A 25,833-nucleotide genomic window follows, 5' to 3' on the forward strand; every position below is an offset into this window, starting at 1 on the left:
GGTCATCGCCGCCCCAGCCCCGCCCTACCCTGGCTCGGATTGGACATCGGGCGCGCCCCTCTGCAGATTTTCACCAATGGCGCTGTCGGAGGCGCCGGCCTGCACGCGGATATGCAAATGACCCCCTCCTCCCTCAGGGGAGCGTGCTGGTTGGCGGAGAGCGGCCGCGACCACGCAGCTGTGCGGGGAGGGGGGCGCGGGGGAGCGGTCGCGTTGGAGACGGCGGGTCCGGCGTTCCGATCCCCCCGTTTCCCCCCCGCAGTGGGGGAGCCCCCGCCCGGCGGTGAGAGGGGCCCGGGGTGTGCGGAGGGTCTTCTCAGAGCGCCTGAGGTGGCCCCGCCGTGCGGGGTTGGCGGCACCGGCGCCGCCGCTCCCGGGGGCCGTGGGGGCTCCAGGGTGACGCCGGTGGGAGAGGGCACCGCTCCCTCGCCACCTCCCCCGGCCGAGGCTGAGGTGCGGCCGCTGCCGCTGCCCGCCCCGCGGGGCCGCGCTCGGGCCGCCCGGCCGGAGCCCCGCGCTGCCGGCAGAGCCGGTCCGGCCGCCCGCGGCCTGGGGAGGCAGCGCGGTCGGGGCTCCCTCCATGTTTGTTTCCTTCCCCAGGGAGAGACGGGCGGCCCGAGTCTTCCAGCCGGTGGTGCAGGAGCTGGAGGTGGGATGGAGGTAGTGGCGTAAGGACCCCGCGCCTGCACCGCCACAATTAGGGAGGAAAGAGGCTGGAATCGCTGGTGGTGTGCGCCTGTGGCTGCTCCCCATGGCAGCTGCGGACCCCCAGGTTCTGGCCTTGGCTGCTCAGGTCACTGAGAGCGGGGAACAGGACATCCCCCTGCTGCTGCTGAAGTTAAAGGGTAATTAATACCTTTCCTAAAATAAAAGGATGGGCTGGCGAGCTATGGACAGTCCTTCTCTCTTCTGCATCCTTAAATACTGAAGGTTTTTCTGAATATTTCTAGCATGGCTGGAGACTCTGTAAGGTTGACAATGCAGCTTTTCCTGAGAGTGACATTGAGTGGCGTTTGGCTTGGCAACAGTAAGGAGGAGGAGCTGGGGAGCAAATGGACAGGAGTTTTTCCTGCCTCTCAGCTGTCACCCCGATGATGCGGGCCCTTGTCCTGCTGATGCGGGCAGGAATCTTATACTTGGTCAAATCATTTCTCCCAGTGATTTTAGGCAGAGAGCCAGAGTGGTCCTCAGTATTCAGTGTTTAAGTCTTAACACAGAAGTGTAATCATGAGCTCCTGTGTGACTCCCCTGCCTCCCCTTCTGCCACACAGCCACTGCTCTTAGGAATGGTTGGAACAAGTCAGGTCCTGTTCTAAATTGGGATGTAATTATAAGGAAGCTATATGTTTCCCAGTGGTTGTGGTTTTATGTGGCTCAGGAAATTCATACAAATGGGCCATATCCCAGGTAATGTATGTTTTGCTACTAAATGTGTAGAGAGAAAATGGCAACCTAAGTTTAGCGATCCTTCCCGATTGTCATATAATCTTACAAATGGTTTGTAGCTGCAGGAGCAAAAAATGCTGACAAAATACTTTATGAAGTTGTTAGCACTCTTACAACTACTTTAATCCTGGCTCTGTGTGCATGTACTCTCCTTATGTTTTAGTAAAAGAAAAAAAAAATCTTGCACATCAGAATCTTATGCTCATCTTTGTCTGTCTCCTGCTTTCATCTCACAGGAGTTTTAAGTAGCCCTTCCTTGGGATGTGAAGAATCAAAAAAAATTAAGCAAGATATATATGATTATGGTCTTACTCAGTACTGCTTGCTGGTCCTTAGGCAAGACCACTCTCGACTGCGGGGAGGCTGGGCCACCGCTGCCCAGCTAGCAGAGATACTAAGGTAAAAAAAAAAAAAAAAAAAAACAAGCTAAGAAGTTTTCTTCTAGTTTTCTTTTGGTCCTTTCATCTTGCTCTTTTTCTTTTCAAGCTGCAATACATTGGCTCCCATCCAGAACAAGGCTCGCTGTTCAGAAAAGGCCAGGGTTAAAGTGCAGGGAGCAGTCAAGAGCGGAGGGGTCAGGCATAGCCTAATTGGTCCTGTTTAATTCATTCGAGTTGTGTGTCACTGAGCTGGGTAAAATGTGTGGTGGGAACAGGGTTTGTGTTGGCTTTACCCTTTTTTTGTGGACAGTACTCATCAGTGCAACAATTCTTATCCGGTAATTGCTAATTTTGAATTGTAGATATTTAAAAAGGCTTGTTTGCTTAGATTTCATCTTGCAAAGATCTTTGACCTGATTGACTCACAGCTTGGCTTGGCTATATTTAAGTGTCTATTTAATATAGCTATTTTAAGTACCTATTTACTATTTTTAATGTAATAGATGACAGGGTTCATATAAACTAGATAACCCCATTTAGTGATATTGTGAGGATGGCGCTGTTAAATTTAATTCATAGCTAGTAAATAAGAAAACTTTAAACTCAAATCCACAGTGATCCAATCTCAATTTTAAATGTTAGGAAAAATAATACATTTTAAATTTTTCTCAAGTTGTATGTGGTTTTGGCTTAACTAGGGAACAGAATTCTAAGGCATGAAGTAATTAGGCGACCATCTCTTATTTATGCCGTATCTGCAGTATGAATTTTTAATGCAAGGAATTTCAGTAAGAGAATGCAAGATTTATCACTAGAGTGGTGTGATACTTAAATCATCCCCTATAAACTATTTCAGTTTGCACACAATAGTGAAATTTATTCTAGCTGTAAAAATGTCCTTTTGCAACTGGATGAATCTCAGCTTCATGCCTAGAATTTGCTTTCCAAGGGCCTCGATAAACAAAGCTTTACATTTGTGCAGTCCTAAAATGCTAACAAAGCCTGGATAAAATGTCAGAAAGCAAAATTCATAAGAAATCATGAAGACTCTTTTGTTGCACTGGTATCTGTGCTGAGTGCAGAACTGAGAAACTTCCCGGTTGTAAAACGTGCAGTTTCTTGTAAAAAGTCTTCCAGAAACAACCGATGTGTTTGTGGTGAGTAAAATAAGAGCTGAGATCTGAGGAACTGATTTCTAGCCCGCATGTCTTCCTCAGCTAGCAAAGGGTTTTAGACAGGGTTGCTGAAGGTTTTGTGATAAATAATAGGGAGTTTTGTACGTATTTTCATTGCCTGATGTGCACCCCCTTCATATCAGTCTTCCTTTATCAATTTTTTGTCTACTTATCTATTTTGCCTTTTTTTTTTTCCTTCTTCATGACCATCAGAGCCCTTCCCTAGCATACGGAACAAGCCTGAACAGATCCTTTGAAATCAAAGGAGAAAGTGCCTTGGATATGTTTTAAACTGAGAAATGCCATAATAAGTAGTAGTATGGTCTCCAGCCTGCCAGTGATTCCTCTTCTTTTGGAGGCAGCCACCTTGGAGCCAGTCACAGCAGTGAGCTGTTGTTCAGTGGTGAATTGTCCCATGCCAGTGAAGCATTTCTTCTCTGATGACGTGACATTCATTCAAAGCTGTTCAAACAGGCCTTTGACTATTCAGGTTGATGGTTTTTTCTTCTTTTTTTTTTTTTTTTTCCATTTCAGTCATTGTTGTGTAGGACTAGAGATGAAAGAAGATCCTGAGGAATTTTACGAGAAGTTTCTTCCTTCAGCCATAGACAACCTGCTGGTCTTGGGAAAACGCTTGCAGGCGAGATTTATCCGAGCAATCAAGGTATTTAAATTTCATAGTTAAAAGAGCAGAGAACTTCTGTAAGCTTTCCAAGGTCATGTATTGAATAAGTAGAATATTATTCTAGGGACACTGTATTATAAAAAATTATTTTCCAGAAATCACAGTTGTTTTTCTTATGCCTTGGAGCTTTGAAACTGAAATCTGTCATTGGGAAGCATTTGGTCCATGACTTGTGCAAAGCCAGTTTGTTACCATAGGCTTGTTTAGAAAGTTTGTCTACTACTTTTCACAGGTTTTAAAGGTAGAGGGAAGGATTGCAATTATAAGTAGGATTGAAGAATGAAAGCAGTATAAGAGGGGAGAAAAAGCCTTACAGAAGGCAGCATCCCAGTCACGGTAGTGTCTTAATTTTGCATATCATTAGGTCAGCCTTTGTAACGACTCAGTTCCCACTGCTTTTATTCAGTTTTACAAAAAATGGTTTAGGAAGTCTTAAGATTTTAAATCAGAATTGTTGAAGTTTGTTTTTCCATAGAATTTCTGCTGTAAAATTGGCAAAAAAATTCCAAGAGTGCTCACCGCTTCTGAACTTACACATTGGGAATGCTAAAGGCAGACTTTTTGAATTTATAAATTTAGACACTTTCTCACATTTCTCTCCCCTCTTTGCAGAGAAGAAGGGCTTGCCCAGTTAGGTTCCCTCATGCTTCTGAAGCATTCTGAGTTCTAGAATCAGAAGAAAAAAGCTCAACAAGTGAAACCCACAAGTAATTTAAATAACCAACCTCATGGATTCTGACAGTTTCCCGTTTCCCCATATTATCTAATTTTTTGGCTCACTGGCTTCTTGCACTTAGTCAAAGTTTTCCTACAAAGTATTCTGATAGACAGCACAATCAATTCTCAGAAAGCATCAGTAACATCTTTTCTGTTAGTCCAATGCTTGAGAAGTGCATTTGGTTCTTAAGAAGGAAGCACTGTCCTGAAAGACATCCCAGGAGACTCAAGTCTTATCCGCAATATGTAATTTCCCCCACACTTTCTTATTATGTCTCAGCCTACATGCTACTTGAGTCATGCTTGTGGGCAAAGATTTCTTTTGAATGCAAATGCAGTCTTCATTGTAATTAGTACTTTGTCTTTTAAACTTTGTGGTCTCAGAGGTGACTGGGCACCCAGACTTGGTGCTTGCTCAGTGGAATTTTGGAAATCCCACTGTACCAATGGGGATTTGTAGTTTATTCTGCCCTCATTTGCTTTTTGTACAAGTCTTTGAAGTCAAGGGAAGTACTGAAATAGCTTTCAGAAACTGTCATGTTGCCAAAACACAGAACAGATAATATTACATGTTAACTTATCACTGTTATTTTGTATTTCTCCGTGTCAGTAAGGACCAAATACAAAGTTAAACTTTGACTGACGACTGGGGTTTACAGCACGGATCTAGAGACTAGGCTTTCCATAGTTTTATTTGTGGAGGCTCAAGTAATGTGGGAGATATCAGGCCATATGTTTTATAACAACATTTGTCAGCGATGTAGTACTATCAAAAGCTCCTTTGCAGTCCCTCCTTCCCCAAGATTCTATATTTCCAGTGGCCTGTAGCTCACACCTGGAATACAGACTCTAGACTGCATCTGTATGTGCATTCACATGTTAAAACCTAAATTCCTTCTGGTCATGGCAGAGTGCTGGAGCACCTCTTCTGTGAAGAGAGGCTGAGAGAGATGGGAGGTTGTTCAGCATGAAGAAGAGAAGTCCCTGAGGAGACCTTATATTACCTCCCAGCACCTAAAGGGGCTACAGGAAAGCTGGAGAGGGACTTTTTACAGGGGCATGTAGTGACAGGACAAGGGGTGATGGCTGTGACACTGAAAGAGGGAGGTTCACATTAGATGTTGGGAAGAAATTATGTACTGTCAAGGTGATAAAACACTGGAACAAGTTGCCCAGAGAAGCTGTGGATGCCCAGTCCCTGAAAGTGTTCAGGGCTGGGTTGGATGGGGCTCTGAGCAACCTGGTCTAGTGGAAGGTGTCCCAGCCCATGACAAGGGGGTTGGAACTAGATGATCTTTAAGGTCCCTTCCATCCCAACCATTCTGTGATTGATTCTGTGTTTTTTTCCAGTCCACTGTTATCACAGGCAGACACATAATGTCTCTATTTGGCAAAGGGATCAAATTTCAAATTAATAGTGGTTTGGTGTTTGCTCCCAGATCTCCAACTATGAAGTGCTTCTAAAGCTTCACCAAACCAGTTTTTTGGGAACCTTTTCCATTTTAACTGTGTCCTTGGCCACTTTGTACCTTTTTTTTTTCCCCTCTTCTTTAAGTTTAAGTAATGTATTTCCCACTTTGTGCGTTAAATCTGTGATGAATTTTTACTGAGCTACTGTTTGTCTTCTTATCCCTCCTTTGCTATCAAATATTTTCTAAGAAGTAAACAAGACTTTTCTCTCCGTGTTACGAATTTTTCACAAATGGGTGCTTTTACTTTTTTAGTATGTTAAGGTCTTATTGACTGATCTCTGATCTCTGACCTCAAAGAACTCACAAATTGGGTGTTTTTATGACTCGTTCCTACAGTTTCACTGACCTCATTTGGGAATTTGGTGGAGTTTTGGTCTCCAAATTCCCAAGGCATACAAAGCTTCCCACTACATCAAGCTGAAGTCCTAAGTGAAGTGATGCCTTAAGCCCCTAATGTTTTTTTTATTTTTCTAATATTGGTAAGCCTTATAAGTTTTATAAGTAGATTTTAAAAGCAGCAACCCTCCCTCCCTTGTCCCTTTCCCTCTAGCACCCTTAGTTTACACATTCCTTAACCCTCTTACCCCATTCTATGCTCCCTATATCACTCCTACCCCTGAATCCAGTAGGGAAAGGGAAAGGGACAAGGGACAAGGGAGGGAGGGTTGCTGCTTTTAAAATCTACTTATAAAACTTATAAGGCTTACCAATATTAGAAAAATAAAAAAAAACATTAGGGGCTTAAGGCATCAGAAGATACATACACATGTTTTTACCTACTTCTCTTCTGTTTAGGATAAAGAAAAACAAGATTTTTTACACTGGTTCCAAACAGTAACCAATGCCATCTGCTGGCTGTTCGATGGGCATATTCAACTAGCAGCATGTGGTAAGGGAAATGTCAACCTATAAAACACCTGAACATTTATTTATGGCAACTACAGGTATCAAGAATCACTCTTAAGCTAGCATCCACCTAGTCTTCTATATTGAAGCAGATAGTAAATCAGTCTCTTAAAGTATTCAGCTCAACAGCAATATCTAAAATGGAAAAGATCCACTAAAGGGAAATACTCAAGAGTTCCCCTTCTAGTCTTCCAGAGACAAACATTAGAAGTGTCTTCCTCCTAATTCTGAAATTGCAATTTCCCATTGTAATTCTATACCTTTAAAATTAATTTTTTTCCCAACAAGAGACAGTTGATCTTTTCCTGTGTGTGATTAAAATATGCAGCAATTTGACTAGAGTACATTGCTGGCCCTGAGGAGTGGTTAGAGTTGGAAACAGATTTCTGAAGTTCTTGCCATACCAGGAAACTTTACAAATACCTAAGAAACTTCACTATACATTTCTGACCAAAATAAGCTTTCAATTAACCCAATGTTAATAATGCTGATTTTAAAAAGCAGAATTTGTTTTTCCTTCTAGTATAGAACAAAAACATAAGGATCATAAGATGTGTAACTAAAAACACACATGGTCAGAAAAATTACTGACTACGTAGACAGTGATACACTGTCATAAAAAAGATGGTGCTTTAATGACATCAGTGGACTTGGATTAAATAACCTGGTGTAACAAACTGTCAAGGTTGAAGTCCTTATCTTTTTTGGATATTGTTGCCCCAGTGATAATTCTGCTGTTGTAATAAGAAACTGGTACTAGTGTAACATAAAAGGTTTTGAAGCTTTTATTCCATTGCAACATCAGGGCCTGGGGGATATCCAAAGGCAGAAAAAACAGGGTTCATCATGTTTTTTGGATCTTGAAGTAGTTTACGTATTTCAGTAAGTTCCAGTGTAAAAATTATAAATGAGGGAGTTTGTTCCAGAAACAGTATCTGGTTTTACTTGTTATGGCTTGTGTTCCATAATGAAGTTTATTTGGTTTAGGGTATTTTCATGTCTGGTTCTGATTGCCTAATTTCTTGTTTGCTTGTTTTTGGCTTTTTTACAGTACTGCAAAATGATTGCTTCCTGCAGTTGTTAATAACAGATGATGTTGAAACAGCAATTATAATGATGTCTGTTTTACACAATATTTTGAGGATCAATAGGTCAGTTGTTTTCATATAATTATTTTTCTGAATTATAAATTTTAAACTCAATTCATTACCACTTGATAAAATAAATTATATATATATATTATATATTTAATATATATATTATTCATATACAAGAATTGTTTTGTTTTCTTGTTTGGGGTTTTTTTCCCTAGTCTTTGTTGTAGAAATAAAAAAAAGTAGAAAGCTGGAGGTTTTATCTGGTTAAATTGAGAGAATGGGAATTGGTTGATTGAAACAGTAGTACTGCCTGGATCAGGTTGATGGCCCAGCTAGCTGGGCATGTTGGCTTGCTATATGGCCTGACATATCTAAAAATAATCACTGTTAAAAAGCTCATGCTTTTTAATTAACACTTCTATCCCGCTTTCCCTTTTTTTCCCTTTCTTCTTTTTCAAGTTCTGTCTTCCTTCAAGTTGATAAAGCGACCCTTCACTCTATTTTGGATGAACTTGTTTATAAGCTTTCATCTACCACCAATCCTGCTGTTGGAAGTGCTGCCACAAAACTACTGTTGGTGGTAGCAAAACTGAGCAAACAGCTTGTGCAGTTACTCACAGCTCGCTACAAAGGTTTGTAAACATACATGGGACCCATGGCTCAGCCTTCTGCAAGGTGTTAAGTCACTGTGAGAATACAAAGATGAAGGTTTCCCATCTTGATTCAATAACTATCCAGTACAGGTGGAAACTGCAGTTTTGTGTTGCTTTTGGGGCTTTTTTCTCCTTCTCTTCTGTTCATTTTTGTTGTAGTTTGAGATACTGTGCCCCTTTCTGTTTCCTGGATTTATCTTCTTCTGTGGACTCTGCATGTGGTAACTTGTCTTTTAAACCTGTTGTTTGTCACTTCCAGCTTGATGGGCTTTACTTCTTCCTGTTTCCCTGTGCAGGTTGGTTACTGAGGGATCCCAGTAGCAGAGTGTCTGTACTGCCACAGTCAGAGCCCTGTCAGACATCTGCCACTGTGCTTTGAGTTTTACTCAAAGTGAACTTCTGACCCTGGGTGTTACAGGTCTGCTCATCTGATAGATGCTGTTCTGTTATTGAGGAGCTGACTGTCTTTTGATATCCAAGTAATTGGAATGAATTCTTTCCAAGAATTCATGTAATGAGTTTATCATTTTGTCTTGATGCCTTTAGATGAGGAGGCTGCATATGTGTATAATCTGCTCTGTTGTTCATTCTTTAATGAGGTGTCCCATTCAATGTTTCTGTCTCTAGCCTGGCAGGGAGTTCCAGGAAGCCCTTTTGTCCTCTGTCATGCCTGTGGTGAATAAGGAAGAGGCTTTGATGTTTGCCAGGTCTTTTATGTTGTTGGTCAAAACTACTCATGAGCAGCCTCAGTCCTTTCAGGACAAGGACAGTAAGAAATGGGACTGGTAGACAAAAATGTTCAATTCCAATTTTTTACACTTGTGATGATTACTTATTAGGCAGTACCAGCCAGAAAGATTTCTGGACCAGATGGGCAGCTTTGCTACCCTTTTGCTTGAGAGACGAGGGCTTCCTTTTGGTTTGAAATTAAATATAGTGAGTCTAAGGCTGGTATCACATTGTGGATTCTTGTGAAGCTGTTGTGATGGTCTGATCATCCCAGTTGTAGAATGCTGGCTTGTATGAAGAGGTCCAAGTCTCCATCAAAAGATGATGCTTTGTTTTACTCTAGAATCACAATATACCACAGTCATTTAGAAACTCTTCATGTCTCTTCTGTGCATTTTGTCTTTCCACTAAGAAATGAAAAAAAATTGCTTTTTTCCTCTACTTTTTTTTAAAGTTAGAATCCTTATGTTAGTTTTCACTCAGATTTGGAATCCTTTAGATAGTTTGCGAAATAACAGCAACAAAGAAAGCATCACAGCATTTCCACCATCTGGCCATCTCACTGAAGTCACTTCGCTTCTCAGTGGCTCAGAGCCATTGCCAGTGTGAGGTGCTTCAGTGTAAGCTCTGCCAATGGAAGCAGCCTGCCCAAGGTGAGGACATCACCTGAACCCAAGACTAGCACAGTCTTTACATCAGGTTTCCAGGAAGGCCTGGTCTTTTTATCTGCATGGGTTGACACGTCTGAGAGGCAAATGCCAGGTACTCCCTGGCAGTGGCTGGAAGGTGCATCAGGTGTGTAGTCTGTACAGAGACTGGCCAATGGTTTTGTCAGACCCACAGCACTTCTGTGAGGGAGCTGCCTTGTGTAGCCAGACTACTTGCTTTTGTAGACAGCCTTAGGGCACCAACTAACTCCATTTAGAATCTCACCTGTGTCTCCTCAAGTGTTTAACTGTTATCATCTTTTGAAAATGGTGCATGGGGTGCCACAGAGGTGCTATTTCTGTTTGCATGGAGGACTTGGTGCTTCATATCCAGATCCTGTATATATGAGTGTTGGAGTTCCCTAGTGTATGAATATGCTTACAATGATTTGAAGATGGAAAAGTTACTTGAATCTGCAGTTCTTCAGGAGGCTATCAAACATGTGCCTACTTCCTGCCCTCCTTCCTCTTTCCTGCAACTCCCCTCAGAGCTCTTGGGCTCTGGGATTTGTCTGATACAAAGCTTTTAGCATGTGTTACTGTGTACTTGCACAGGGAGTGTGTGTGCCTTGTGGGGGGAGCACAAGTGTGATTTTTAGCTACTGCAAACCCAAAAAGCTACTTGGTCTCATGAATTGGATGCACATGTACTCACAGACTGTGTTATGCAGATAAGACATTGAACAATTCCAGTTATAAATAAATAAATTTTATTATGAAAAATACGAAAATAGTGCTAATAACACTCTGCACTTTTGTGGTGCTTTACCTTCTTTTAGTACCTTACAATGACTTACTGTTAAGACACTGAAAGTACACTGATAATTTAACTGCCCATTATGTAGACACAATACTTATTCAGACATACAAAATCACTGGATAATACTTCTCTTTGATGGTTGGAGCACCAGATATTCTTTGATAATATTCTGCATTGAAACTCAAAGGTGGTCAATAGTGTTCAGCTCTAGTGTTCCTTTGCACATAGAATCAGATTTTATTTGTTGACTCCAGTTCGTTACTTTGAAATCCTGAAAAGAAACATTCACCTACTGCTATCACATGCTGTTTCTCTTTCCCTTAGGATTAAAAGGGCTTTTAAATAAACAGTGGACTGGCAAAGGATTTGACAGGGAGCTCAATCAGCTCTTGGACATGCTATATTTGGAACAATCCAGTGGAAAAGGAGAAATGCAGGTGATAAAGTTTGATTAGACTTTTTTATGTGAAATCCTAGTTATATGTGATTTGTATATGTTTAGAATGGATTTACTCTATCGCTTCCATGACACTTTTCAATTTCTCACTATGGATTTTTAAATTTCTTTTTTTTTTTTTTTAAACATCAAGAAATTTCTTATTAATAGGATATGGGACTATGACTTGAGAGATTGACTTTCTTTGTAGATTCACCATAGATTTCAATACAATTGTAGGGGAAAAAGAATTAATTTTTTTCCTAATCATAAAATAAAAATAACTGTGTCTGCTTTTCTCATGTCGGTGTTACAAATTTAGATCTCTGAATTCTAAGCAGCATTCACATAGAATTAAGTCATATAGAGACAATATGCAGTAAGAACACCACCTGGGCTGTGTTCCCAATAAAAGGGATGACGTATTTTATGAGCTTCTTAAAAAAATTTTACATGCAGGTTTCTCAGAGACAATACTTTAAAGAAATCAGAGTTGTGTTTGTAGAGATTTGCTTTCATCTGCAACAGAGCAAGGTGGTTTGTGTTTGGGTTGGTTTGTGTTTTTTTTTTTTAAATTCGTTTAAGAATAGAATTGATTTTCTTTTTCATGTTTGCGTTTCAGTGACTTCTGATCATACTACAATTGTAACATTTTTCCTGTCGCTAATTCTCCAAACTTGTCTTTCTGTCCTCTCTAGAGTAGGTGTTTTGATTGAATCACCATTTGAAATGCCAAGTGCTTCAGGTGTTTTAAAGGCAAATTTCTAACATTGATTATGTATATATTTGTTCTGTAGATTCATTTGTTTGCCACAGAAAGCATCAATACAGGGGATCAGATGAGCTGCCTTTGGGGCAAATATGGGGTTCATGATAATAACTGTCTTACAAGACCTTAAATCCCCCAAGCTGTACAAATAGTGAATTCGATGCATTTGAAAACTGGTGGGTTTTAGCCAAATGTTGACATTGTCCAATTACGGAAGCATAATTTTTATGCATAGAAAATATTCTACGGACTGTTTTATTTCAGAAGCAGCATCAAGCAGCATGTATAATCCAGGCTATGTGGAGGGGATTTCAGACAAGGAGAAGGCTTAAAAAGCTACCCCAAGCAGTGACCACATTACAGAGAAGCTTCAGGTAAACACTATGGCTTTGTGAAAAACAATAAGGAGTAGAGTCTAGTAAGAAGGTTTGGGTTGGGTTTTCTCAGTTCGCAGACTGACAGGAAAAATTCAGGTCATCTAATTCAATGTCCTGGTTGAAATAGGCCCAGCCTCAAAATAGAATCTGTCTGCTCAGGGCCATATCCAGTTCTGGAGGTCTCCAAGGGTGGAGATCCCACCATTTCACTTGGCCACTTTCCTGGTGCTGGATGATTTGCCTTGTGAAGAATTCTTCCATTACAGCCAGTGGGAATTTCCTTGTTGCACTCCTTACCACTGCCTCCTGTCCTTTTTCTGACCACTTCCATGATCTGGCTGTGTCTGCTCTATAACACTTAGGAAATGGAAGACAGAAATTAGATTTGCTTTCCTTTTGGCTAAATAAACCTCACCTGTCCTTCTATATCCTACCTTCCATAGCCCTGATTGTCTCTGTTTGGACAGTGTCTATCCCTCCCTTTTGTCAGTATCTTGTCTACCACTGGGGGTCCCAGTAGAGTGTGACCCATATTGCAGATATGCCCTCAAGAGTGCTGAGTAAAGCCAAATAATCAGCTTTGATTGCTGCCTCTGCTTGTGCTAGTGCAGCCCAGTATGCCCTGCAAGGGCATGCTCCTGGCTCGTGTTCAGCCTGTAATCCCACCAGGAACCCCAGGTCCTTTTCACTGGATCTGCTGCCCAGGTAGTCAGTGCCCAGCTTGTACTGATTCATGAGGTTGTTTGGTACCAGGTGTAGAACTTCCCATTTAAACTTCATGTGGTTTCTGTTGACCCATTTTATGTGTTTGTGGAGGTTTCTCTGAGTGCCAGCCCTGCCCTGCATGGGAGATTGTGATGACAGCTTTGATAAAGTCAAGGACAATGACATCCAGTGCTCTCCCCTCATCCACAGAGCCAGTCATCTCATCACAGAGTGCAATCTAGCTGGTCAAACATGATTTGCCTGTGATAAATCTGTGCTCACTATTCCCATTCACCTTCCCATCCTTGCTGGAAATACCTTCCCTGAGAGTTTGTTTCCATATCGCAGGCCCTGAGTTTGGGCTGACCAAGTATTCCTTCATCTTGAAGATGGCTTTTTCCAGTCAGCTGCTATTTCTAAAACATAAAGGTAATGTAATGCCAATATGAGCTGTTTCACTACAGATTCTTTCAGCAGAAACATCCAAACAATGTGCTTTTCCAGCAGTACCAAACTGCCACTTCTGGTGCCAAAATCTCCAACTGTCCCTTTCCCAGCTGCCAGACTTCTCCATGAAAAAACTTACTTCTGTGATGCTTTTATGTTTTCTATGTAAAAATTCGTGGCATATGGAAAACTGAAAGTGTGGCACACTGTAGCATGGGATTGCACTAAATAGCACTAGAAGATGATGTACTGGTGGTAGAACAGTTAACTGATTCACGGTTAACTTGACACAAAATTGCACTGTAAATTATATGTGAAGCTGTCCCAGAGTTTCCACATGCCAGAGTGCTGCAGAAACAAAAGCCCATAGTGCTTGCTCAGTATGGTGATTGCAAGACCTTGTTCTTCATTAATTTTTGAAATCTTTGACTCTTGGAAGTGGAGTAGTTTCAGTGACCTAGATAGTATCCTCTGCCTTGGAGCAGCACAGAAGAATGAAGCTGTGTAAATAATGCTTGTCTCACTTGAAGTAAGATTTCAGCAGTAATGTTAGCACATGTTAGGCTAACTCTTTTGAGAAATTTAGTGAGAATTTAATATAGGTTAATGGATCTAAATCAAGTTCAGACTCTACAGCAGGGTCTTTTTCAAACTTTTTTTGCACCCGTTGAGCATTGCCATGTCAAAACTATACCAAGATATGAATGTCAAATTACATTGCATTGTGACCAAGGTGATGGAAAACAAACAGTTATGATTTGTTGTTGTCTAGATTGGCATTAAGAAGATATTGGATTATCTGAGGTGTACTCTTTAACTTTTGGAAGATTTGCAGGGGCACATAGTGTGTTTGTTGAGGGCCACTAGTCACTGCAGCTTTTGTACTGAAACACCAAGAATGACACCTTGTTGCTCCTTTTTGCTCCACCATACACTTCAAGCCAATATTCCTGCTCTCATCAGGCACCTTGCAAGCCTGCAAGCCAAACTCATAGCCCAGGAAATTTGAATGTTGGGCCAAGACATAACATGGTAAAGCAGAAGGGAAAGTGTGACAAGGCTATCAGCAATCAACAAGCTGCTTGACTCCCTTGTGTCGTATTTTCAATATTGCAAGCATTAGTATGTGCCTCTTAAGTAGTTCTTGAATCATTTAAATGGACTTTTGAAAGTGTTTGTTTAATATTGAGAGGAATGGAAAATTATTAATATCCTTAAAGTTGTGTGTTCATGGCTCAGTCAGTCCCAGTGTACTGAGCAAATAGAGTAACTGTGCAGCTCCAGTGTTGGTTTTCTTCTGTCTGGGTCAAAACTGCTGCTAGCATTATGCTGAAAAATAGTGTTTGGAATACTGCAAGCATGACTTTGGAAGAACCTTCAAGAGGACTTTTTAATTTTTAAGAGTCAAGTTCTGGTTATATTCACAGATTTATTTTAGAACAAGTGTAGTTAAATACTGCAGAGGCTGAAACTCCAAACTTGGCTCACCTGCAGCTGCAGTGGAAGATTTAAACTCTGCAAGTTATAAACTTCTGAAACTATGGTTTCAGAAATGTCTCCCCAGTGAATATTAAAGCCTGTAATCTGTCCTTGAAGTTAGTTCACTGTTATGTAGCTAGTTGTAAGACTCTTAAAATGGCAAGAATTTGTGTTAATTATGCAGGAAAAATGAAACCATTTTATATATATAAAGAGATGATCAGAGCAAGGCTGATCTCTGCCATGAACTGCTGAAGGAAGCTTGGATCTTACTCTGTGTATGTTTTACTTCTGTTCAGAGGCATTTCCCTGTCACAGTGTGCTCTTGTGCAAGCAAATGCATCTTTTCATTAGGAGGAACAGAGAATGAAGAAGAGCATGTGTTTTGCAGACTACATGGGAAAGAATCAGTACCAAAGAAACATTTAAATACCTGACAGACACTATTGGTAGTTTCACAAAGGTGCATCTGAAAAGTTCATTAAATATTCTTGTAGTTTTCAACCTAATGAGGCTGATAAAAATCTGTGGGGAAAATATTAATAGTTTTATCAAGAAAATGCCATCAAAAGTCCTGTTTGATGCTGTAACTTTATTTACTGTAGAAATATAATATTTGGATTAAAACCTTAATTTCCTGGATTAAAAATGTAAAGATTTACAGCTCTAATTTGCAGAAATGCATGGGCTGAAAACCTCTAGTTTCCTTGAAACCATTCTGATGTAATCACATGTATCATGATCTGTCTCTGTAGGTTGGTGTGTGGGCACACTTCAAGTCTTTGTTACAGTTGTAGAGGGATTATGGTGTGTCAGGTTGTGGTGGAGGCTTTTCAGTTAGGGTCAGATCTTTAAATCCAGAGCATCTCTTTTACACGACAGCTGCCATCCCATCTTTCCCCACCCAGTTATGGAGACTGAGAGAAAGTGTGGTTGGTGGAAAAATTGCACCTCAATTTACACTAGTGATGAGAAACACACAATTATCTCAACAGTAGTGTGAGCCTAAAGATATGACATGCAGCAATACCAAAATTGCTGTACATTAGTTCTAGTCTACTGGCTTTTTTTTCACCTTTCAGGCATCCCTTGTACCTGTACTCCATCCATTGGTTTTCTTTCCTAATGCTTAAAGCACTTCTTTCGATGTCCCTGGAAAAGTGCTCGAGGAGAGCAGAACTCAGGGCTGTGGGCCTAGTTGGGGTTCTGAGTGGGCAAGTGATTTTGCTGCAGTAGGAACAGAGAAGTCACATTGTTACCTCGTTTTGGGGTAAACTCATAAAGTCTCAGGCATTAAGCTGCTAATGAGGTCGGATCCATTGGGATGAGAAGGGGCAGTGAAGGGGAGTCCTAGCTCACACCTCCTCTTTCATACTTCACAGAGACCATGTTGAAGTGGTCTCAGTAATTATTAGTATTGATACATTAATATATCCAGTATTTATGTATTAGTCTCTGTATTGATATGTTAGTATATATATAATTGATGTACAGGCTATTTTTAGCTTAAACACTCCAGGGCCAGTTGCAGAGTTTTCAGTTGTCTCATCTGTGAAACATCTGCTGAGTCTTTTCCAGTGCCAGGCACAGCAGGGCAACATCTTAACATCAAATCTAGTACAGATCAGGAAGAATTTGCAAGAGAATTCTTTCCTAGTGTTCTGTTAACAAAGTTGATGGAGAAAATGTCAGTCTGTATTTCCTGGAGAAAAAAATCGCTCCAGATTTAAGAAGTGAGGCTTGACAGCCAACATTCTGATCTACTCCTGCAGTCAGTAGAAAAATAGTAGTATGTATTATAAGAAGCAGGTGCCATGCATGCTGATGGATGGACTGGAAAAGGTGCATACTGGAGCAGATGGCTAATGTTGCTTTACTTCTTCCCTAGATGATGGAAACAAAATTATTTTTCCAGTTTGTGCTGGCTGTGAATGTCCCACATGGAGCATTGCTCCTTTCAGGGTCCTTAGAACTTTATCCTAACTAAAATTTTATCCTTTGATTTCATAGGCTCAGAGTTTTTTGTAGGTATAAGAGATTTGTGGCTAATTTGAAGGTGACTTTTCGTTGCTTGGTGTGGTTCTGCAGCCAGCAGCTGGGGTAGCAGATTATTTTGTGGATTTCCTTTCTCAGCGCTGGACTATTTAACACAAAGAGAAAGAGAGGTACTTTAAAGAAATGTACAGCTTAAGGTAATTGTTAATGTACTTATGTATTGCAGAGCTAAACGGGAACAGGAGCTGCAACACTTAGCAAAACAGAAGGAAGATGAGGCTCTAAAACTGCAAATGCAACTTCAGAGACAGAGAGCCATGAGACTCTTCCATGAACGACAGCTGGCCTTACTGGAAAGAGTCCATGCCAGTATGATTTATATTAAACTACAGCAGAAGATTAAACTATCTGGGACTCCTCCAGTTTCCCCAAATATATGTCCTAATCTTGCACGTCTGTTTGCACTGTAGTCTTACTGTCTCTTCTCCTGACCCAATTATCTGAAAGAGAACATGCTAATTCCCCCAGGGCTCAGTAACTACTGATCAAGATCTGCTGCCTTCAGAATGGTGCAGGAGAAAGGGAGAGCCCGTTTTCTTGTGTTACAAAGCTCCATTGCAGCTACAAGTCTGCAAGACATGACCCACAGCTAGTGGACCTTGGGGAAGAGGGGTTTTTAACTGAGAGCACACAAGCTGCTTTGGTACAAGCTGCTTTGGTGCTATCTAGTTTGAGGATTAACAATGTAAATTGTTAAGAGATCCTAACTCACAGTCTTGTAACTGGATTTTTGTTACATTTGTAGGTCAGGTAAATAAATACATGGAGGAAATGGAGGATAAATCAGCATTAACTATCCAGAGATTCTGGCGAGGGTATAGAGCAAGAAAAATTTTTCATCAACAGAAACAATCTCTTAAGGAGTATAAAGCAGCTGTCATCATTCAGAGAACAGTAAGTATATATACTTTTGTTCTAGCATTAGATAGGACTGAGTGGATTATTGTGATGCCTCACAAAACTGTTTATTGTCTTACTGTCAATGTAGCCATAAGTTATCAAAAAATTACTCAGCAGATGATAGTCTAGAGCCACAAGTTGCTTAGAAGGGTTAAACCTTGCATAGGTTACAAATCCTAATACAGTTTTGTAACTTAAATGTAAGAGCTGCTACTTCAAAACCTAAGGTTGGAATGTCAGATGAGTCAGTGACTTATTATGAGTGTTGTTACTTACTATTTAGTGTTCATGCTGACCTTGTATGTTGTCTTTTCAGCATCATAGCTGCATTTAGGCTTTAACAATGCATTATGGAAATATTTTGCTTTCACTGATTGATTACAAACAAAGTGAGAAGACAAACTTCTTGTCTGTGATTGTCATATTCTCATATGTTCTTTACAAAGGCTTGTAAATTCTTGGAAAAACGAAGAAGGAGGAGACCTCTCTCTCCTTGGAAAGAACCCAAGGGACTGACTGATGAGCAGAGACTAGCTTTGCAGCAGAAGGTGGATGACTACATCAAATTGCATCCGGTCTGTTTCTTAGTCATTTCATAATTTGCATTAATGATGCAACATAAAATACTCTAGGGATGAAATAAACTCAGCATCATAAATTCTGATCAAGATAATCCATGTGAGGTATGTGTGTGTTAACTCTGCTTGTTTGACTGCAAGGCAGCAGGATATTGGGGATTTTAACCATTAATCTAATAAAAAGTGTCAAAGCAAACTGTAATTGGAAAATTTATATATTTGATGCAGGATAACTTTGGAGATAGTTGCAGAGGAAGCAAAATTATTAAGTTAACAATTAAGAACAGCATTTGCATTCCTTGTTTAGGCATTATTCTACCCCCGGAAGATTTAAAATAACCAGCTCCTAATGGTAACAAACTGTTACTTTCCTCCAGGCTTCCCAAATGTCAGAAGAAATGAGTAAAGAATTACATATGCGGGCTCAGGAAAAGCTGGCACAGTTCCTGTTGAGGAGCAGGCTGGATCAGAGAGCAGCGCAGAGGAGAGAGACATTACTGGCTCAGGTCAACACTGATGTGGAGCTGCTAATGAGTATGTGACTGCCTGTGATCATAGTTTTGATTACCATTTGGATTAAACCAATTTAGATGGAAAATTAGAGTGAGCAGTGGTAAAGCCTCATTTCAAAACTGAAAGATCTTTCTTCCTTTGCCATATGCCTTATCTTGAGATTCAGGCTTTGTTAAAGATTATCCAAGTGTTGCTGTAGGTTAAGTACACCTGCTTTTCAAGGAGTATCTTATTCTTCTACAAGCAATGGGCCTGTAAAAGGCATTAAAATTTCTAAGAAGGGAATCTCACACAACCTATTCCTCTACATTTGTTTTGCTTTGTTTTTTCTTGTGTTGTAAGTAAGCTGCTGGTTGAAGTCCTCTAACCCTTTCCAGATAAAGAAGGAGATCTTTGAGCTATGAATTCCGAATCATGTTTTCATTTTCTCTGGCCTGGCTTTATGTGAAACAGAATTCACTAATGTGATATCTTAATTCCAGACAAGTGGCCCAGAGTGAAGGAGCAAGAGTAGCAAACTGCAGCCACCAGAGAGCACCCAAGCCGGGTAGAATTCAGCACGTTACTGAATTCCATTATTTAGTCTGTCATGTGCTGTGTCACTGCAGCTCATTGCTCCCTGAGCAGGCAAATCAGCAACACACTCTTACACTGTGCTGGGTCCCCCAGGCAGGGAATTCTCAGTGCTGCTGTGCCAGAGCAGTGGAAACACCCTGCTGATGTCACCCTGTGCCAGGAGCACTGATCCAGCAGTAGTGACCAGGAGATCCTCTTAGGTCATACTTACCCAAGAAGTCATTTTGGTGGATGCCACCACTGCACCTAAAAGAAGTAGTCCTGCTTTCCCCCTTCTTCTTTCTACCCCATTATGTATTTATTTTTTTGGATTAGCCTTTATTTGGATCACCTCTCCAATCAGATTTATCATGCAGTCATAAAATTGCAATGCCAGCATGGGAAAAGGGATGACCTAGGACAGTGGGAAGTGGGAGGGTAGTGCTCCTCTTTTTGTTTGAAATACTCATAAAGCCACAAACAAAATATAAAAAACTCTTCTCCTTGTTTTTACAGATGCTCCAGGGTTAGCAGAGACCACAGAAAAAGACATTGGTGTCTTTGTGAGTCGATCAGTCCCTGTAGCTACCAAGGCAAGACAATCCCACAACACTATGCTGAAATACACTCGCTGGCCATGGTGGAAAAAGCTTGGAGATGAGTTTATGGAGGATGATGTAATTCCTGACGAGGCCCTAAATACAGAACTGGAAACTCTCTTTATTGGTGGAAGAAAATCTTTATAGGTAACAAGCTGAAGAATTGCATATTCCACCAGACTCATACCTTGTACTATGCACTTACTTTTGTGTGTTTTTAAGGAAGGAAAACATTTGAAAAAGACTGAAAAATACCAAAACCTCATTTTAGTGTATTTTACTTATCTTGGAAAGAATCCCTTCCTGTACATCAACAGTTGGATCCTACTGATCTTGTTGCAAATAGGATTTAAATACTGTAGTTGTAAATGTAGTTGTAAATATTTTGTAATTTGTATCACTTTAAAGGTAAGTTTATAAACTTTGTCTTTTCAGTTCTTATTCACACTGGGATGCATAAAAAAATCAAGAAATTGGAAAAGCCTGGGCTTTTATAGAAAAACATTTTTATCAAGTCATGTGCTTTGAAATAAAGATGGGTTCAGAACAAAACAAGACACCAATAAAAAATCAAACAAGCACGAGGTAGACTGGGTGCTTTCTCTGTATGCCTCCCAGGCTACCTGTCCTTGCTTCCACTGTCTGTAAGCTCCCTTTTATTTGAGTCTGTGCAGGAGTTTAATTTTCATCCATGAAGGCCTCCTGGTGTTTTTTTGTCTGACTTCCTTTTTGTTGGGATGCGTTGCTCCTGAGCTTGGAGAAGAAGGTGATCCTTGAATATTAACCAGCTTTCTTGGTGTCATCTTCCCTCCAGGGCTTTATTCCATGGTACTCTACCATGCAGGTCATTCAAGAGGTCAGTCTGCTCTCCTAAAGTCCAGGGTAGTGAGCTTGCTATGCACCCCCCTTGCCAGCCTTAGGATCTTGAAATCCACCATTTCATGGTCACTGCAGCCAAGGCTGCCCATGAGATCTATTCCTTACCAGCCCCTCCTTGTTGGTGAGAAGAAGCTACAGCACTACACCTCTCCTTGTTGTCTCCTCTATCTCTTGGAGAAGGAAGTTATGATCAATGCATTCGGGAACCTCCTGGATTGCTTGTCCCCTGCTGTGTTGTCCCTCTAACAGGTATCGAGGTGGTTTAAGCACCCCATGAGGACCAGGGCTTGTGAATGTGAGGCTGTTCCTATCTGTCTGGTTTTCCTCTTGGGGCAGCCTGTAGCAGACCACCGCTGTAATGTCCCTGCCATCCCTTTAATCCTGACCCATAAACTCTGTCAGCTCCTCACCCATCTCCAGAACTCCATGCACTCCAGCTGGTCATTGACATAGAAGGCAACAACTCCACCTTGTCTCCCATGCCTGTCCTTCCTAGGGAGCCTGTATCCTTCCATTCCAAGAGTCCAGTCAGAGAAGCCATCCCTCCCTTCTCTGTGGTGTCAATAAGATCATAGCCCTGCAGGTGTGCATATTGCTATATGTATATCTCTAACTCCTCTTGTTTATTCCCCATGCTGTGTGCATTTGCACGGGGGCATTCCGTGCCTGCACTATTTTTCAGGTAAGAGGCACAGAGATTCTTAAAAATTAGATCTTACCTCACCGCAGAGGAGGAAAAAGTGCAGTGATTTCTGCTGGTTTTATGTGGGCAGCAATATTGTTTCAGCATGTTTGTTTTCCGTTCTCTCTAGATGGCTTTGAGTTTTAATTTCAGTGGAGATGAATGGAAAACAAATAAATAGAAATAGTGGGCGGAAGCCCAAGCCCGTTCAGTTGCAGCTGATACGTTGAAATTAATAACTGGACAGCTGCCAGGAGGAAGAGCTGGGTTCTGTTAATTTTTTGAAAAGAACTGCGATTTGGAATGCACTTGAATTGGCTCATGATTCCTTTCTTGGAGAGTTAAATGGTGGAACAATCCATTAGGTGTTTGCTAGGGCACTCGCATGCGTCTGTTGAGTTACATTTTGTTCTGCACAACTCTGATGTTAGTTTTAAGCCGTGTCCATAACAGGACAGGTGCCCTACAACCACAGGGCAGTCACCAAGCACTCCAGGGGATGGAAACTGTCCCCCAGCAGCTGGAAAAGGCCCAGCATCTCTGGATGGATGCACTGCAGCAGGCCAGCTGTTCCCTCCTAAATACCTGAGTCCTCTGTATACATCACTGTCCCCTCTGCCCCAAACTATTTTGACAGAGCAGCCACTGCTATTCTGTTTATTCCTAATCACCTCCTTAGAGCAGGGAGATGGTTGCCAAGGGGCTTTGCTGAATGTATCTTACAAAAAGACCTGACCCCCCATGGCCAGTGTTAAATACAAAGTGAATTACAGAGCCATCTTACCAAAAAGACATTATTTAATGACCTCTGCCACTCACTGTCATTGGAGTGGATAATGAAGTCCCATTTTAGAATGTGCAATTTGCTAGATAATGAGGGGTTTTAAGTGAACAGAGCCTAGTAGAAGGTGCTGTCTTGCTGAAGGAAATAAAGTTGCTGATCCAGCAGTCCAAACTCCTCTGCCCCACCACTGCCCTGACAAAAAATGCCTTGTTTTACTTTGTGCTTGCCACCAGGATATTGCAGTCACCTCCATTTTACAGACCAGGGAAACAGAGGCACAAGAGCCATGAGGGAACGTGCCTATGGCCATATGTAACTGTATAACCTGTCACTTGTTCCTGTTACTGTTCCAGGCAGAACAAGCCAGAACGGAGCCACTACATGCTGAGGTAGAGCTGGGAGATGTTCTCAAATGCCAGTTGCTGTGGCCATCTCCAGGCTCCCTTGCTGGGAGGAATTTGGCATAGCTTGATTCATGCTCTTTTCAAGTCCTACACCACGTGCACCATAGGCAGGACATATTGCTAGCATTTTATTTCACTGCAGCTCTTTCTGGAATAAAATACTCCTGCCTGAATAACAGGAACAGGTATAGACAGCTGAACAGAAGCCATCTCCAGCTTGCTATGAGGTGAACAATCCTCTCTGGGTTATACAGTCACCCCAAAAAAAAAAAAAGACTGGAGGAGAGACTGTGAACTGAGATGGGACCAGTCCTGCTCCCACTTCCCTGTGTGCCACAGGCATGCCCAGAAAATTTGGAGCTGTTACTTGGACATAAACATGCAGCACAGGTGGTCAAGCCAAGTAGGAAAAAGGGGCAGAGTTCTGTTGTGCCCAGCAGGTCTGGGCTGTGCCCCTGTGGGTAGTGAGCAGGCCTTCCCCAGTAGGCTGAAGACAGACCCTGGTCACCCAGGAGAAGTGTGGGAGTGCCCTCCACACCAGTGGAGTGACACACCTGGGGGTACCTGTGATGAGGGGAGGGGCAGAGGCGGAGCTGGAGCTGCTAAGGCAGTGTCACTCAGGTCCTTAAATACTGATGGCTGTCTCAGCTGGCCTGTGGGGGCGATTCAGCTGAATTGCAGGTTTCTGTTGCTGTGATAAATTGGACCAATTTGTCATGTGGTTTTGTTTCTTCCCTCCCTTAAGTAAAGCTATACAGGAGTGTTATTGCTACAGCTTCAGCAGCAGCAGACAATCTGGAAAACAAAATCCTCTGGTGGATATGGATAAAATGGAAGGGACAGTGACTGTTCTTCTGCCAAAGGTGCCACCAAAGTCATGGAGCTGGCAGAAGGCAGCAAAGGAACAAAACAAACAAAGAATTACTCAGCCCTTTCAGAGAGAGAGACAAGGCGGTATCCTCTGCTGGCTCCTGAAATTGAGGAAAATTCCTGTTTATGCAGACAGGGGTTTTTTTTCAGCTGTAGCTGTAACTGGACTCTGCAAACAACAGGATGCTCATCTCCAGCAGAGACACAGGCATGCGCTCAAGACTGTGCTGCTGAGTCCAAGGGCGTCTCCTGGCCTTTCAGACTGGCTGTAATAGGAGCTCTGAGCTGAGGACAGGAGATAACCCTGATGCTATTTCACCCCTTGCCTCTGAGCCTTCTACGGCCGATTTCCATGCGAGCAGAATCCGGTACAAACATCTGCTCTCCACTGCAGAGCATCACGTATATCGAGTATAGGGAGGAACAAAAGCTTTCTCCAAGTAGTGGAATCAGGGCTATTTATAAATTATCCTTCATCATAAAAGGAGGCAGCCCTTTGCAGGGGGAGCTGCAAAGACCATTGCAAAACAGGCCTCCAAGTTCTCCTTATTGTCCTTCTTTACAGCACAATAGCACCAGGTCATCCTCTAGGCATCCTTGTGTACAATGAAGAACCCTTTAATAGATTTTTTACTACATGAGTGATATAAGGGTCCAGATTGACCAAGGGGAACTGAAGGACAGGTGCCTCCCATCCCCTCTCGCCTGCTCTCCCTGAAGGTAGGGCTGGGTTTACTCCAGGTGCTGTCTTGGGACAGAATGACAAAGTCTGGCAGGTGAGGACCAAGATCAGGACACCGCAACTCTGGCAATTTTTCCCAGTTGTGCTGGAGAACTCCTCTGTGACCTTGAGCACATATTGTTTCTGTCTTTTCTTCTCTCAGATGAGGCTTACTGTTGCATTTGTAATTTAAGAGCCTTCAGTAGAGGATGCTGTGAGACCAGTGCCACTGAAATCCCATTCTACTAAACTGAAATTGGAGTTTGACAGGCCCTGGAAAGAAAAAATATTTGTATAATCAGATGTTGAGCACACAGAAAGAGCTCAAGGTTGCCATGCTATTTATTTCTCTCCACATTCAACTTTTCTCTGCAGAATTTATTTCTTCTCTAATTACATCCTCAAACAGAAGCAATGTTATTACCTGTGCTGGATCTCTTAATAAAACCTATGAATACAAGCTATTCTGATCTCCTTTTAACATGTCTCACCAATACAGAACCTGCCTGTTCAGAACGAGATGAACACACACACACATACAAGTTGGGTAACAAGACCCAAATAGAGTGAGCTGGGCCTCACTCTAGCATTACACAATAGAGCCAGTGAACTGCAGGACTTAATCCTAGAAACAATCAAAGCAACCATTAATTTGCTGAGTCTTTACTGACTGAAAGGTAAGAGGCATTCAAGCTGTTGCTGTTATCCGTAAAATGAATGGTCAATTAAAATAGTTGCAAATGCAGGATACAACTCATTCCTATGCCCAGGAACAGGGATAAACGCAGGCATTACCACTGCCTTGGCTTTATTCTCAGAGCAGCTCCCCTGTTTCCTGCGAGACTGCCCGTCACGTGTAAGAGCCTGTGGAGGCTGATGCAGGAAGATAGTCAGGAAAGTCACCAGAGCCGTGCGCGCTGTAGGACAAAAGAACTCGCGATCTGTGGCCGGAGATAGGGACTCCCGAGGTGGCCAGTCTAAAGGAAAGCTACTGGACATGGAAAATGAGGGATCCCAAGCACTGTAAGAAGAAGCCGGGGGCTCACCCAAGCCCGGCTCGGCACTGCCCGGCACGCTGGGGAAGGAGGGGCGCAGGGCTGGGGAGAAGGGCGGGCGCCCAGAGCCGAGCGCCCTAAAGCCGAGCCTGCGGGGCCGCCTCCTCCCGGCACCGCCTCCCGGCGCCGCGGGGACCCCAGCCCTGTCCCCTCAGCACTGCCCGTCGCCGACACCCGGGGACCCCCGCTCGGTCCCCTCAGCCCCCTCACGGGGCGGGGCCCGGGCCGGTCCCTCTCCCGAGCCGCGCCCGCCGTTGCCGTGGCGACGGGCTAAGCGGGGCCTGGGCGCGGAGGGGCC

The 25,833-nt window shown here is 42.3% G+C and overlaps 1 protein-coding gene across 4 annotated transcripts; it reads left to right on the top strand.

Annotated features, from left to right (window-relative positions):
- Nucleotides 1–176: 176 nt before the first annotated feature.
- On the top strand, nt 177–25,488 carry IQCB1 (IQ motif containing B1). 4 transcript variants are annotated; one of them, XM_051787021.1, is made up of 14 exons: nt 177–283; nt 601–845; nt 1,683–1,845; nt 3,536–3,665; nt 6,671–6,764; nt 7,833–7,932; nt 8,338–8,510; nt 11,052–11,164; nt 12,197–12,306; nt 17,162–17,304; nt 17,741–17,889; nt 18,342–18,470; nt 18,851–19,007; nt 20,058–21,688. In XM_051787021.1, exons 2-14 carry the CDS (start codon nt 752–754, stop codon nt 20,285–20,287), a joined length of 1,785 nt encoding a protein of 594 aa, XP_051642981.1. In that variant the 5' UTR covers nt 177–283; nt 601–751; the 3' UTR covers nt 20,288–21,688. The 4 variants fall into 4 exon arrangements, with proteins under 4 accessions (XP_051642981.1, XP_051642982.1, XP_051642979.1 ...); XM_051787022.1 differs by lacking the exon at nt 177–283 and adding an exon at nt 23,635–25,488 and having other exon boundaries at nt 313–845; nt 20,058–20,287; XM_051787020.1 differs by lacking the exon at nt 177–283 and adding an exon at nt 320–453.
- Nucleotides 25,489–25,833: the final 345 nt, after the last annotated feature.

The sequence above is a fragment of the Manacus candei genome, unplaced genomic scaffold, assembly GCF_025592945.1.
Source record: "Manacus candei isolate 608988 ecotype Guabito, Panama unplaced genomic scaffold, ASM2559294v1 h1tg000023l, whole genome shotgun sequence".
Taxonomy (NCBI): domain Eukaryota; kingdom Metazoa; phylum Chordata; class Aves; order Passeriformes; family Pipridae; genus Manacus; species Manacus candei.